The 14822-nt window shown below is 32.6% G+C and overlaps 3 protein-coding genes across 5 annotated transcripts; 1 reads left to right on the plus strand and 2 right to left on the minus strand.

Annotated features, from left to right (window-relative positions):
* Positions 1 to 2974: 2974 nt before the first annotated feature.
* Positions 2975 to 5283, plus strand: LOC115977322 (peptide-N4-(N-acetyl-beta-glucosaminyl)asparagine amidase A-like). The gene has a single exon (XM_031099108.1). It carries the CDS (start codon positions 3197 to 3199, stop codon positions 5048 to 5050), a length of 1854 nt encoding a protein of 617 aa, XP_030954968.1. The 5' UTR covers positions 2975 to 3196; the 3' UTR covers positions 5051 to 5283.
* A 1643-nt stretch (positions 5284 to 6926) lies between these two features.
* On the minus strand, positions 6927 to 7994 carry LOC115973891. The gene is made up of 3 exons (XM_031094132.1): positions 7988 to 7994; positions 7640 to 7745; positions 6927 to 7233 (listed from the first exon to the last, which is right to left on the minus strand). Exons 1-3 carry the CDS (start codon positions 7992 to 7994, stop codon positions 6927 to 6929), a joined length of 420 nt encoding a protein of 139 aa, XP_030949992.1.
* A 3052-nt stretch (positions 7995 to 11046) lies between these two features.
* On the minus strand, positions 11047 to 14735 carry LOC115977323 (DNA ligase 1-like). Of its 3 annotated transcripts, XM_031099110.1 has the most exons (4): positions 14577 to 14735; positions 14402 to 14483; positions 13112 to 13177; positions 11047 to 12781 (listed from the first exon to the last, which is right to left on the minus strand). In XM_031099110.1, the coding sequence occupies exon 4, from the start codon at positions 12734 to 12736 to the stop codon at positions 11282 to 11284; it is 1455 nt and encodes a 484-aa protein (XP_030954970.1). In that variant the 5' UTR covers positions 12737 to 12781; positions 13112 to 13177; positions 14402 to 14483; positions 14577 to 14735; the 3' UTR covers positions 11047 to 11281. The 3 variants fall into 3 exon arrangements, with proteins under 3 accessions (XP_030954970.1, XP_030954969.1, XP_030954971.1); XM_031099109.1 differs by lacking the exon at positions 14402 to 14483; XM_031099111.1 differs by lacking the exons at positions 13112 to 13177; positions 14402 to 14483.
* Positions 14736 to 14822: the final 87 nt, after the last annotated feature.

The raw sequence follows: 14822 nt of genomic DNA on the forward strand, positions 1-14822 counted from the left end.
ATTATTTCTACTACGTACTTTACAATTATTTGCTATATTCTTCCTTTCTTCTCTCTACCCTACCTACAACCTTGCAGGTAATTTTTTTTTGTTCTTTCATCAAATTGAATAGATTTTATGTATTTGTTGCCTTTATATTATATATTATATGATTTTTACCAACAAGTTTTATAGATAGGCTGAAATTCTATGTTTGATCACACCTTTTAGTGTTTTTTTTAGAAGTCAATATAGCAAGCAATATATTTGTATTTTTTAATTTCTTATTACATGATTATTGGTTGTTGACATCAATATTTTATAATGGATTTAATTTGTTATGGTTTTGTTTGGTGCTTTGTTCCATGTAATCTATATTCTTTAATTAAAAGCAAAATTTGCTGTCAAACATGAAATTGGATACGAGAGAATCCATCTGTCCAAATTTCTATGTAAGTCTATCTTTACTTAACTCCGTTTTTTATTTTTTAAGTTCAAAATTTTGGATATTTTTTCAATTATTGAATTCATTATTTTTTCATGCGTAATATTAATATCTATGTTTTTTTTTTATGATAAAAAAATAATATATGTGTTCTTAAAGGCTAAAACACAATAAAATTACAAACATTCTTTAAGTTAGGGTGTTATATTTATTTATTAGTAAGTTAGAATGTTATATTAAGTTAGAGTATTATATTTTTATTTATTATTAATTTAGAATGTTACATGTGGATATATATGCTGCTTTAGAATTGATATAACTTATAACCATTTGAATGAAAATCAACACTAAAACAAATGATTTAAATATCAAAATAAGAAATAAAAATTAAATTTCTTTTAAGTGTACAAGTACAATTTATTTTTTAATCTTAAATTTTGAATTAATTCTTCTTTCATTTTATTTGTTATTAAATTTAATTATATTATCAAAATATTTTTTATTAAGCCGTGCATCGCACGGGTATAATACTAGTAGTATTAAAAAGTTTAGTGAGACAGCTAAAAAATTCGGCTCATCCCAAACACACACTTAAATGATAAACTTTTATCTAAATTAAATTATTGTTAAATATTATCCCTTAGTCAAAAGTCTTTTAACTTAATATCCTAATAAAATATTAATTTAATAAGATGCAACTTGTGGGGAAAAAAAAAATGTGAGTGGTGTGATATTTAAGTTTAGAAAATTTTGATAATAGACTTTTAGTTTTATTTAAATTAAACCGTTGTTAAATATTATCTATTAATTTGAGGAAATATATCATAACAAATAATATAGAACGATTTACTAATTAATTATTCTTAAAATGTTGATAATAGACTTCTAGTTAGAGTAGACATCAAAATGTTTTTTTTTAGAAAGAAAATGTAGGGTTTTCTTTGGGATTTAAGTTTAGAATTTTTTATAATAGAGTTTTAGTTTGAATAGAATTTAAATTTGTTGAAGTTTAAAGATAATTTTTATATAAATTAAAAAAATTTCTAAATATTATCCTTTAATTTGAGGAATTATATCATAACAAATAAATAAAATTAATTTATTAATTAGTTGTTCTTAAAATCTATACTATATATAAGATGATTCTCCTCTTTCAACTAGATTTTTATGTGGTTCAAAAATACACTCATTAATGAAGAGTAATTTCATTTAGAAATAGGGTCATAAATGTCAAATAAGAAATTTCATTTTGAATTCAAAAAAAGAATTTCTAAAATTTAGGATTTTTTTTCTTTCACATTCAAAAAAGAAATTACAGCTATTGCTTATTTCTAAAATTTATCCTTTTTAAATATATATATATATATATATATATTTATATATATATATATATTTCTAAATCATAATAGATGCAAATTATTAATTTTTACAAAAAAAAAAATAGAAAAGCCTCTAAGCACATGCTGAGCACGTTCTCAAAGGATAGTATTGATAATAGAGTTCTAGTTAGAGTAGAAGTCAAAGCATGGTTTATTTATTTATTTATTTATTTATTTTTATCTATTTATTTTAAAGAAAGAAAATGTAGGTAGTTGTTTGGAATTAAATTTATAATTTTTTACAATAGATTTTTAGCTTAAATAGAATTTAAATTTTTTGAAATCATATACTATACAATAAAAGGGGGCTTAGACATCGTGATTGTGTCAAGTGGCTTTACCATATTGTAAATTTTTTTTTTAGATTTTTAAATTTTTATATATTTAGAAAGAAAACATGGTTTTTATCTAGGATTTAAGTTTAGAATTTTCGCTAATAGAATTTTAATTTGAATGTAATTTAAAATTGTTGAAGTTTAATAATATGTTTGATTTAAATTAAAAAATTGCTAAATATTATCCCTTAATTTGAGGAATTATATCATAAAAATAATATACAATTAACTTATTAATTATTTGTTCTTAAAATATTAATAATTGATTTTTAGTTGGAATAGAAATCAAAACATGGTTTTTTTTTAAAAAGAAAGAAAATGTTCATTGTTGTTTGAGATTAAAGTTTAGAATTTTTTATAATACACTTTTAATTTGAATAGAATTTAAATTTGTAGAAGTTTAAATAATAAATTTTTACATAAATTAAATAATTGTTAAATATATCCCTTAATTTGAGGAAATATAACCTAACAAATAATATAAAATTAGTTTATTAATTAGTGAGAGTAGCCACTTAACATAATCATAACTTCATTCTCAAAAAAAAAAAAAAAAAAAAACCAATCATAACTTTAAATTTGAGAAAATATATAAAATAATAACTTTATTTAGTATATAATTTAATTTTTAAAAAGAGTAATTATGCATTCTTTATTTTATTTTATTTTTTTAATCATAAATCGGTAAATTCCAATGAATGTACCTCGGAAGACATTGCTTGTCCACTGATAAGCAATCACTATGGAAGAGATCTGTCTTGTAATCTTTGTTTTCTAGTTATTCTGTATTTCACTTTCCCCTAGGGCTAAGTTAACAAAACAAACGGACCAATCCTCAAGCCTTCCCATTTTGCACCAGAGTTTTACTTTCCAATTCAAAATTCTCGTTCTCTTTTCCCTTCTTTCCCGATCAATTATTTTACAAGAAAAGTCCAAAACTTTCCAACCCTTTTTTATACTCCTCCAAACAAAGTAAAGTTAAAGTCTCCACCAAGAGGAGAGAGAATTAACAAACAAAAGAAAACACAACAGATTCAATCTAATTCTAACTACCATTCATGGCCTCCTCTGTGCTTTACTCTCTCCTTCTCCTCCTCTTCCTTCACAACCCCCTCTTCTCCACAGCCAATCTTTTCCACAAGAAAAGCCTCTTTAGAGAAGAGCTAGATCTCTCTGAGTCCCAACAACAACCTCTCAATGACACCCCACCAACTCTCTTCTTTGAAGTAACAAAACCCATCAAACTTCCCAACACAAAGCCTTGCTCTTATCACATACTTCAACATGACTTTGGCTACACTTATGGCAGCCCTCCAGTTCTTGCAAACTACACACCTCCCTCACACTGCCCATCTCAGAAGTTTTCCAAGATTGTCTTCCAATGGAATGCTACTTGCAAAGGCAGGCAGTATGACCGGATTTTTGGGGTTTGGCTTGGTGGGGCTGAACTATTTCGTAGCTGCACAGCTGAGCCAAGGGCTACGGGGATTGTTTGGAGTGTTGAGAAGGACATTACAAGGTATTATTCTTTGCTCATGAAGAATCAAACACTTGCTGTTTATCTTGGTAATCTTGTTACTAAAACTTATACTGGAGTGTACCATGTGAATATAACTATTCAGTTTTATCCTGCTGAAGAAAATGATGTGTCAAAGTTGGGTGCTTTAGTGTCTAAATACCATACCCCGGCTGATTTAATCATACCCTTTTCACGGAACCTTCCGTTGAATGATGGGTTGTGGTTTGAAATTGAGAGTTCCACTGATATTGCATTGAGTGAATTCAAGATTCCACAAAATGCTTATAGAGCTGTGTTGGAGGTGTATGTTTCATTTCATGAGAATGATGAATTTTGGTATTCGAATTTTTACAATGAGTACATTGAGGCAAACAATCTTACGGGTGCAGCCGGAAATGGGCCTTTTAGGGAGGTTTTAGTTAGTCTTGATGGTCAGGTGGTCGGTGCAATTTGGCCATTTACCGTCATTTTTACTGGAGGGATTAATCCCCTCTTATGGAGGCCCATTACTGGTATCGGATCATTTGATCTCCCTTCTTATAATATTGAGATTACACCATTTTTAGGGAATATTGTTGATGGAAAGAGCCATAAGTTTGGGTTTAGTGTGACGAATGCCTTGAATGTTTGGTACATTGATGCAAACTTGCATCTTTGGTTGGACAGCAAGAGCACAGAAATTGAAGCGAGCCTTTTGGAGCATGTTAGCTCGCCTCTTGTTGTTTCTTTAGTATCTGACTTTAAGGGTTTAAATGGGACGTTTTTGAATAGTGTAACCAGGTCCATATCCTCGACTGGATGGGTGAAGTCCTCCCATGGGAATATCACAACAAATTGGATTCAAAACTTTAGGTACAATAATTCAATGCTGATAGAAAGTGATGGGGATTTGCAGATTGTGAATCAAATAATCCATTTCAATGACAGTGTTCGTACAAAGATGCCATCATCTTCTGTTTACTCAATAGAATCCCACAAAAAATTTGACCTTTATTTATACTACAACGAATTGGATGATGGAAATGGAACTTCTGTATCTCTTGAAAATGTCACTTTGGGATTTTTTGAGAAGAAGTCTAAGGATGTTGGTTTTGGATTCTCAGAGGGCTCTCTCAGAAATGTGCAGAATGGACAGGGCTATATGGCTGTAAAGAACAACTTGGTGGTCAGTGGATTGGGCAGTACACAACAAGTGTACAAATATGATGGCGATTTATGTTACTTCAGAAATGTAAGCAGCTCGAATTATACCATCCTTTACGATCAAGTAGGATACAAATGCCATAGAGGAACAAGGTCTCATTTTGGTTTTGGGTTAAGCAGCATGCAGCCTTCCCCTGCTCAAAGGGCTTTCCTAGCACCCAGTTTACTGCATAACGGTAAAGATATTTAGGTTGTTGTCTTGGTTGATTCTTCAACTGCTTCATAAAAGGACTCCTTTTATATGATATTCCACAGAATTCCTGCAAATGGTACCCAAAATAAAAAAAGTAAGCATTTTGTAGTCCATTGTCATTATGCTGACAGATTCCTTCTGTGGATATTCTTGTCTGTTATTAAATTATGTGCACTAAATGTGATTTTGGTTTTGTTTTTTCAATAGATGTTGAGCATACTCTTCATTAATCCATCTTCAAATAATTATATATGTATTATGTGGAAACTGGGTCCTTGGAAATGAATCACATTTGCATAATCAGTATCTCACATTTTAATGGCAGATTATGATGAAAGTGCTGATATTTTTGTGTTTTGTAAAATTGACTTATGCAGCTGTCTGCATTTCTGGTTTATTTATTTATTTACTAAATGCAAAACAGGTGACAATTTAATAAATAGAATTGCAGGAATGAGTTCCAAACCAGCCCCCCCCCCCCCCCCCCCCTAAAATAAAGTCTAGACATGAGAAATTTGAGTCTCAATTATGTGCTAGTATTTGTTTTATAGTAGTGTGTCAGAGCAATATTGTGTCGTGTTGAAGCATTGTCCTTCAATTCAATTATAAGATAGATTATCACGAAGGAAAAGTTATACTTGACCAAAAGAATTTGCTTAATTTTCATCTTTTAACCAATTCCTGGTTTATTTTTGATCCTTTAACAAGGTGATGAATTTTAATTTTAATCTTTTAACAGTAGCTGTGAAATCAACTGCAGGATTAGGGACTATATTATTGATAATTAACTTGGAAAGATGAATGTTGCGTCTTGGTGACTGCTAAATCTTTCCTATAGATATCACAGCCAAAGATTTCCAAGTTAAACACAAATATGATGGCAAAATGTGATGCACCGAAAGAGCTCACATTTGGGGGCAACAGGGATAAGCCTGGAAAATTTTTATGCTGGCAAATTTATCCCCAAGAGTATTAAGAAAATCTATTAATAGAAAACATATTTATTATGGGTGCTACATTGAGAAATCTCCTCAAAAGCTTGTTAAAACTATGTACTATAATTTATTTAAGGCAACATTCAATATTATATTCCCAAAACTTGTTAAAACCATGCTGACATCTTGTCTTAGAGGTTTACTGGTATGGGAAAGGCATTAGAAGATGTTAAAATGGCACAAGGTATATTAGTACTTTTTAACATTCCAGCACTAAAGTAAATCCTCTAGAAGAGGGTAAATTGCAAATACAATTGCAATGATTTTACATTATATTATATTGATTTAGAACTAGAAGAGAAATTACGCTGTAGATCTATTTCATATACAAGTATCAACTATTGATCTCAATGACTTTTTTGTAATTCAAAGAAAAACAAAACGGTTGCCCATGACTTTTGGATTAGTGGTTGAAGATGTTGAAGAGGGAAACTCCGGTTTTAATTAAACGTCTAAATAGTTGTTCAAGCATTTTTTCAAGATCCTAAATGCTCGACTCTGATTTCTCCAGCAAGTTCTGTATGTTCTCAAGATGCACAGCGCAATCAGATTTTCTTGTAATGTGAACAATAAGAAATTGCAATTCCGCATGTGCTTTCTCAAGTTCATTTGTGTTTGTTTTTGCATCCTCACGCACCATTCTTTTTTGGGTGCACCAGTTTGGAAACAAACCACCAGCTGTTGGACTTTGGTTTCAACTTTGGCCCCGCTATAAAGGAAAATAAGGTTTCAAGCATTGAGAGGGTGACCAATTCTGCTTCCCTCAACATGCTAACCATGTTCAAAATCTCTTGGTTTCTGTTCGTGCACTGGCTTTCCGTGCCTTTTAGGGCCTTGTGAATTGCGTTTTTGGCCACCTTCTTGGAGGTCAAGTATTTTCAATCTCCCTTATAAGCTCCATTTGACCTCCCCCGTCTTCTTCGCATGATTGATTGAAGTTGATGTGTGCATTCCTTTGTCTGCAATAAGGAATCCTTTGCGATTCCACACAGATCCAACAGTCTAAGAGATTCATGTAACAGCTCATCAAACCATGTCTTGTGCTGCTCTTGCGCTAAGGCTTGTTGAGTGAATGACAGCTGAAGCAATTTACTGACACAATCATGTAAATCCTGGATGCCATTCAGTCTGTTGCCTGTTGCTGTTAATGAAGGTGACAAAGAAGCAGCTTCGGAAGCCCTCAATCTGCACAAGTGGTCATCAAACTCTGAAATGAGAGGGTGTGGTTTGGAAGGCAAGCTGTTTCAGCGAGTGTGGTACTTGGATTTTGGGTGTAGAGGAGAGGCAACCATTCTTCCTTGCAAAAGAGGTCATACTGTTAATTGATAGTTCAATCTAGCATTTTGCGTTCCATCTATTGGCATCCTCTTTATATTAAGAAGTATGGGGAACATAAGGAATCTCATCCTCTTTAAATATCAAATAGTCATGGCATATTTCTGATCTGGATCTAAACACTATGTCAGCAATGTTTTTGCATTCTCTCCTCTCTCCAGCTCTTTAAATCAATAGTCAATTATATTTAAATTCTAAAATCAAAAGAACTTGTTCATAAATAATTATATATAAAATATGTTCCACAACAATGAACAGCACAAGGGTGGCATTGACACCAACTTCTTTGACACAAGAAAAGGTAGAAGCCATTTCGTCCGGCTTAACTGCCTTCCTTCCAGGGTGCAAGAAGTCTGTACCAACTGTGACCGTGTTAATATCATTAAATCATCAGTTTCAATCAAAAAAAAGATGCATTCATTACAATAAGAATAAGGTGATGATTCTCATAATCTAATAAAAAATCTTCAGTTTATACAGAGTTGATCATCTTTGTGATCCTTACCCTTCGCAACTTCTTAATATTGTAAACATGTATGTATTTTCATATGCATATTTGTTCTTGATGTCATCTGAAATTTCTTATGCTTACTATTTTGTATACCTTCCATTGTTATTTACTGTCATGTAACTTTCTGGTTGTCATGCCATTATTCATATGTAATCAAATAAACAAGATGTTGTCAATTAGTATTTATTTAAATGGTTGCAGGCAAGATCTGCACTTTTTGTTTGTACCCTTTTAGCCCATCCCCATATCAATTAGATTCTTCCTTTAATGGAATTTAGAATTTGTAGTAAATAACTGGGTAATTTCCAATGATTCAGGGGGACATTGTTCAATTTTAAATTTTTGAGGGGATTGAAATGTACCACATAGTTAAGTGAGAAAAATGCAATTAACCCTAGAATTATTTGACAAGGTCATTTTGTTAGTACCTGGGAAGTGATGGGATCTATTAGTAGGATTCAGCATGGTCCATTTTAAGTGCTTTTTATACTTGGACTCTGGTTTTTTTTTTTTTTGGTGAAATAAATTTACAAGCATAAATTTGGGAGGAGGGATTTGTTTTCTTCTCCATTTTTGTAAGTAGAACAATTCTCCATTTATGTTTTTTTTTTTTTTTCTTCTCAATTTTCGTACTTTTAATATCAAGACCGAAATTCATGAAAGAATGAGAAATTTGTTTGAATCTTTTAGTTTGCCGGGTGACGGCCATGGGTTGTCAGATAAGCAATTTTATCTTTTGCTAATTATTGTTGCATACAATTACACACAACCAAACATATTAAAAACATGATTTCAATTATATTCAAACAGGGTCAATTTGTTTTGCCATGGAGCATAAATGTCAAAGAGTTGGTTGTTCAATTTGGACAAGAACATAGTCCTTACCTTTATAAGTTCTACAGTTAACCAAAAACAATAACTACTAAATCAAGTGTTGTGTTGAACTTAGTGGGCTTAAATTTCAAGTTTGAATTAAAATTATGAATCCCTGAATTTGTACTTTGAAGGCAATGTAACCTTTCAAATTATTATCATTTGAAATTTTAGTTTACTTTTATAGAATTTATAGTCCAAAGAAGCTTCATCAAAGAAAAATCATTAACTTTTTTTCTTCACCCTTTCTCATATTTTTATTCTGTTTACCTAAATTTCTGAATTAATGACCATAGTTTGTTTAAAGAGAAATAACTTCAATCTCACTTGCGCAAACCTTTCAAATATCCATAGATAAATAGTCACTTGATAGTTGCATATTATTGGTGAATTTTGAAACATAGATTTTGAAAATCACCTTTTTTTTTTTTTTTTGATAGTTTCATTGTCCATCGTTAATTGGCCTTTGTCAGATGAACATGCGATTTCCAAATAAAATAAAGGGAAAAATGCCCACACACCCCCTAAACTTTAGAGTAGTGGTCATTACACCCCTTAAACTTTTATTTTGGTCAATATACTTCTTCAATTTTACACATCTGCCAAATCACTACCTCCGTTAGTTTGCTGTCAAAAATTTAACAGAAAATACACGTGAGACGCACGTGATGCTTAAAATACCATAATAAAAAAGATGAGAAGAAAAGAGAGATCAATGGTTAGAACACCACTGTGGCATTCCCACCGCCGGGGCTGGAAGTCTTTGTCCTGCCGTTTATGGTCCCACTGCACCGTCCAGCTGCAAATATGGATCTCCTGTTCAAGAGCCACCATTTTACTGATATTTTCATTCTAAATATTTCCCATGATGCCTTAGTTTCGAGACCCTGTTTTCCTACAATGAAGCATGGTTTACAAGGATGGAATGTTGGACTTTCAATTCTTTTACCCTTGAAGCATTCTCTGGACGAATTCTTTGGGAGCAGTAATCAACAACCCCAATAGCCAACTCCACCATCTATATTAACAATCTTTACCAACCCAATAAAGAAAACTAACCAAAATGGTAAAACCCACATCCAATTCTAAATCCCAACAACACCGAATTCTTCAAAACCCAGAATTTTTGTTTTCAATTAAAAACTTAAAAACAAAAAACCTCCGGATGTTTGGGTTTCTAGGAAATCCCTAGGGAGCTTTAGCGGCGCAATCCCTCATATCCAGATCCATTAGAACTTTCTTAAAATTGAAAGAAACTTGTTTTATAGATTTGGGACTTTTTTTTGGATGTGTCTGGTGTGGATCCATATTGTGGTTGAACGACGAAATGGCCATTTTGATCAACCGTATCTCCCTCACTCAAAAAACAGTTCTCTCCTTTGTTTCATGTGTGTCTCATGTGCATTTTCTGTTAGAATTTTAACAAAAAATTAACAGGTAGTGATTTGGCAGATGTGTAAAGTTGAAGGAGTAAATTGGTCAAAATAAAAGTTTAGGGGGTCTAATGACCATTCCTCTAAAGTTCAGGGGGTGTATGGGCATTTTTCCCTAAAACAGAAGCTAAAGAAGATGGTTCATACATTCAGTGGTCTTCTAGCTAAAGAGATCCTCTGAGAAAAGTGATAATTGATAAATTTGAAGGTAATTATTCTCACAAAGAGATCTTGGTAAAGTTCTTCCTTGACAAAGCAATAACAGTGGAAGCAGTTGTTGACCTGTAAAGCTCCTGAGTAACACAGGAAATATTTGTTGGGAGTTTCTCTCCCCTCCATTATGGAAAGACAATATGCCTTATTCTTGATTATATTCCTCAATGATAATAATCAAATACAAGTAAGATTATGATGTTAATTTGCCTATATGCTCTTTCTTTAGAAAAAAATGTTGTCCCTTGCATTTATTTGTCATGTTGGGTTGTATATTGTGTAGTCAAAAGTATTTTGAAATGGTTGGGTTGTATATTGCGTATTCAGGTTCAAGATAATCGATTTACAGAGGGAGGGAGAAGCAATATGAATAAACTGCATTGAGAGAATAACCATCAGAATTGCCCTGTGAAAGAGGGAAGATTTCAACAAGGGGTAGTTATAATTTGACAAAATCTTCGACTTGAGTGCTTCCTCTTTGGCCCAGGCATCATTACAAAAATGATTTCACACAGCAATGAATATTTTCAAACCACAAATGTGAGTAAATTTGGAGTGATGTGACGAGGGAGACACAGGATTCTTTGTTTGTTCTTCCAGTTCCAAGCATACAATATTTATTCAGGCACCTGCTAATTGAGCAATGTCAATTTTTATTTTACCTAACAACACATCTGCAATGATGTGACCATAATAAGAACTTGTTACATAGCAGAAAATTTTACTTACAAGTGTTTAAAACCAGACCTGTGTTGAAATATTGAAAATTATCACATTTTATTCACACAAAATTAAAAGATTTACGGCTTAACATATATTACATAATTTGAAAAGGTATAGGGCAAAGCATGTTGTAGATAGTGCCATTCTAAGGATTGGTTGTGGCCTCTGCCACATTTGTGGGCTTCTCAGTAGCAACAGGATTCCCATCTTCAACTTGTTCAGCTTCTTTCATCTGTTGTAAAATGTCTGCCTTCTTCTCTAATAGGGCTTCTATTTTTCCATTAATCTGCTCTAACTTCTGCTTTAGCTTGACAAGATCCTTGCCCTTTTTCTTGTCCTTCCCATCAAGTTTTCTTTTCTTCTCACCTTTTTCCTTCTTTTCGCTTTTTTTCTCTTTGCATTCCTTCACCCCATCTTTCTCATCCTCTTTCCCTTTTCCCCCCTCTGATTCTTTAATATTTTCTTCAATTTCAATATCCCTGGAGATAACTTCAGGTTTGCATTTCCCCCCATCTGTTTCATCCTTGTTTTTCTTCTTCCCTTCTTTCTCATCATTTCCATCCTCTGTTCCCTCATCCACTTCATCCTTATGCTTCTTTTCTTTCTTATCCTTATCCTTCTTTTTCTTCTTCTTCTCTTCTTTCTCCTCATCTTCATCTTTATCTTCTTTTCCCTCGTCTGCTTCACCCTTGTGCTTTTTCTCTTTCTTCTCCTTCTTTGTCTTTTTCTCTTCTTCCTCCTCATCATCATCTTCTTTTTCCTTGTCCTTCCCGTTCTTAATTTCATCCTTGAATTTTACCTTCTTTTCTTTATCATTCTTCTCTTTTTTATCTTTCTTCTTCATTTCATCTTTCTCATTGTCTACCTTCTCCTTATGCTTCTCATCCACCACTTTCCCTGTGTGTTTATCCTCTTCCTTCACACTCAATATTTTATCTTTGTCTTCCTCGGTCTCTTTTTCCACCTCCGTGTCTTCATCTTTGTGCTTCTTCTTCTTCTCCTCCTTATCTTTTTTCTTTTTATCTGATTTTCTCCCTTCTCTGTCCTCTTCTTTATCCCCTGAACCCCCATCATTTTTCTTCTTCTTCATCTCTTCTTTTTCCTTTTCTTTATCATCTATTTTCCCTTTCCTCTTCTCTTCTTTTTCAATGTCTTTCTTATCTTTCTTCTCTTTTGTTTTCCCTTCTTTTCTCAGACTCTCTCCAGCTTCTTCATCCTCCTTTTGCTCTTCATCTGTAATGGTGTCACGCTCTTTTTCCTTCTTTTTCTTCTTCTTTTCATGTTCATGTTTCTCTCCCTGCTTCTGCTCTCCATCTTCATGCTTTTTCTTCTCTTTCTCTTTCTCCTTCACACTCTCTTTTGACTCTTTATCCTTTTTCTTAGATTTCTCTTCATCTCCCTCCTTATGTTTCTTCTTCTGGTCTTCCTTACGTTTTGGCTTTTCTTTCTCGACTGATTTGGTCTTCAATTCAAGTTCCATCTTCTCTTCCACCACATCATTTGGTTTAGTATCCTTGGTCTTCACTTCAACATGGAATTCTTCCTTTTTGACCCTTTCTTCTCCACTAATGGATTCGGATTTGTTTTCCACCTCTGACATTTTTGCCAACAGTAGAAATGTAACTTTTTCACAACCTCAAATTCCCTGAAAGATGCAGCAAACCAATTGTTTTTTTATATATAAGTAAAGATATTCTTATATAATAATTGCCAAAAATAATAAGCTATGCATATAATATGGGTAACTTATCCATAATAATCAAACTTATCCATAATAATCATTTCCTTACTAAGTTAAAAGCTTTTATTTTTTCCAAACATATCATAACTTAGGAATCTCAAAACTGGTTTTGAATCAATGCATATTCATAATTTGTAAACAAATATCAAATATGAGTTAACTAAAAGCATTGATGAACATAAATACATATACTAAGAACATAGAGCATTAAATTTTCATGGCATAATCCATTACCTCAATCCAGCAGCTGGGTTGCTAGAGTCTCAAGCAGATCTCTTCACCTATCCTCCCTTACTTCACCTAAATCAAGTATAGGAGCTAAATTAACTTTAACTTAATCTTAGTTTCAACTTAACTCCAACCACAGCTCACAATAGTCTAATCAACACTCATGACCATAATCCTCTTATGTTATCTTAACTAATCCTTACTAAGCCCTTAAATCATATTCAAGGAACTCATAGCAACCAACTTGGCAATTACAATTCATCATACAACTTCCTTCATAAACTTCAAACATACTGATACAACCATACATTGTTTCAAAGATACTAAACAGTAGAACCAAGGCATACAAAATTTATCTAGGTTCTAGACATACCAAATGATAAGAATACCAATTTCCAGCTCAATTCCTTCACCCTAGCTTTAAATATAAATTCCCATAGATAGGTATGTCACCTGCTGTTTACTGCCTATTCCAGAAGGATATACTTACAAAATCCAAATGGGCTATCAAATCACTCCAATTTTCATGCCAATTGACAGAGTGACTCTTATAGATGTCTAGAACATGCCATAACATTCTCAGAGCATAATCATAAAGTCATGATTTATTAAAAATCATACAAGCCAACATACTCAAATCCGCGCTAGCAGAATTGCAGTCAACTTAGAAATTGCTGCTGTGAGAGCGATTCCATTACAACCATACAGTGTCTTACTCTTAGCTTTCATAGGAACTACCCTAAACATCCAAACTCACAAAATAGAATTTAATACAAACTATTTTGCGTTGCAAACGCAGAATCTATCACAGTGGCAGTTGCAACACATATTCACACAAAAATCATAGAGAAATTTGCATATAGTCGTATTTTTCATGTGTGGATTTTTATACATCATTTATAAACAATCCATATCACTTTTTTGAAACCCAATAAATTACAGAAAATTTCAGCATAACCCTACTATTGCTTAATCTTTAATCACATGCAAGATTCATACACAACAACCATAACCACACCCTCAAGTAATGAACAATCAGTTCCCAATAAATACTATGTCCAATTTTTTTTTTCTTCAAAATTTTAAATTAAAAAAATTCTATTAATGATTGAAGAATATTTCCCAGAATTTTTTTTGTTAATTAAAAAAAAACCCCAATATTGCTTAATCTTCAATCACATGCAAAGATTCATATACAACAACCACAACCACAACCACACCCTCAAGTAATGAACAATCAGTTCCTTCCAAAGCCTTAATAACACATCATATATATATTTTCAAAACCAGTCTTACCAGTTTTTCCAAATTTCCCAACACCCTTGTAGAAAGCCACTTGCAGATCACAAAATTTAACAAATTCTTTTCTCAAAATTTTCTGATTTGACAAACACCCAATAACCCAATTACTAAAAATCCCATGGAGAAATGATGGGTACAAAAGAAAAGAGTTGGTAGTTAGAAGTCTTACCTAGTCTGAGGGGAACAATGGTAGAATCGATTGTTTTTGTCGAAGACAGTAGAAGGAATAAAGGGAGCCGAGAGCTTCTTATAGCCTTCTGGGTTGTTCGAGTTTGCTTCCTTGCGAAGGTATAGAGAGTAGAGACCTAAATGAGATGGACAGGCCAGGTGTTGGTCTTTGGGCTTATTTTTGGTATTACATTTGTCATCATTTGATGGTTAGAGGCGCGCATGTGGAAATACTAAATTACCCTTA

This window comes from Quercus lobata, chromosome 2, assembly GCF_001633185.2.
Source record: "Quercus lobata isolate SW786 chromosome 2, ValleyOak3.0 Primary Assembly, whole genome shotgun sequence".
NCBI lineage: Eukaryota > Viridiplantae > Streptophyta > Magnoliopsida > Fagales > Fagaceae > Quercus > Quercus lobata.

Coding starts and splice junctions, on each gene's coding strand:
- LOC115977322 (XM_031099108.1), top strand. CDS start 3,197: ATGGCCTCCTCTGTGCTTTACTCTCTCCTTCTCCTCCTCTTCCTTCAC.
- LOC115973891 (XM_031094132.1), bottom strand. Junction 7,234..7,639: donor GTCAATGCCACCCTTGTGCT/GTTCATTGTTGT, acceptor CCACTTGTGCAG/ATTGAGGGCTTCCGAAGCTG.
- LOC115977323 (XM_031099111.1), bottom strand. CDS start 12,736: ATGTCAGAGGTGGAAAACAAATCCGAATCCATTAGTGGAGAAGAAAGG.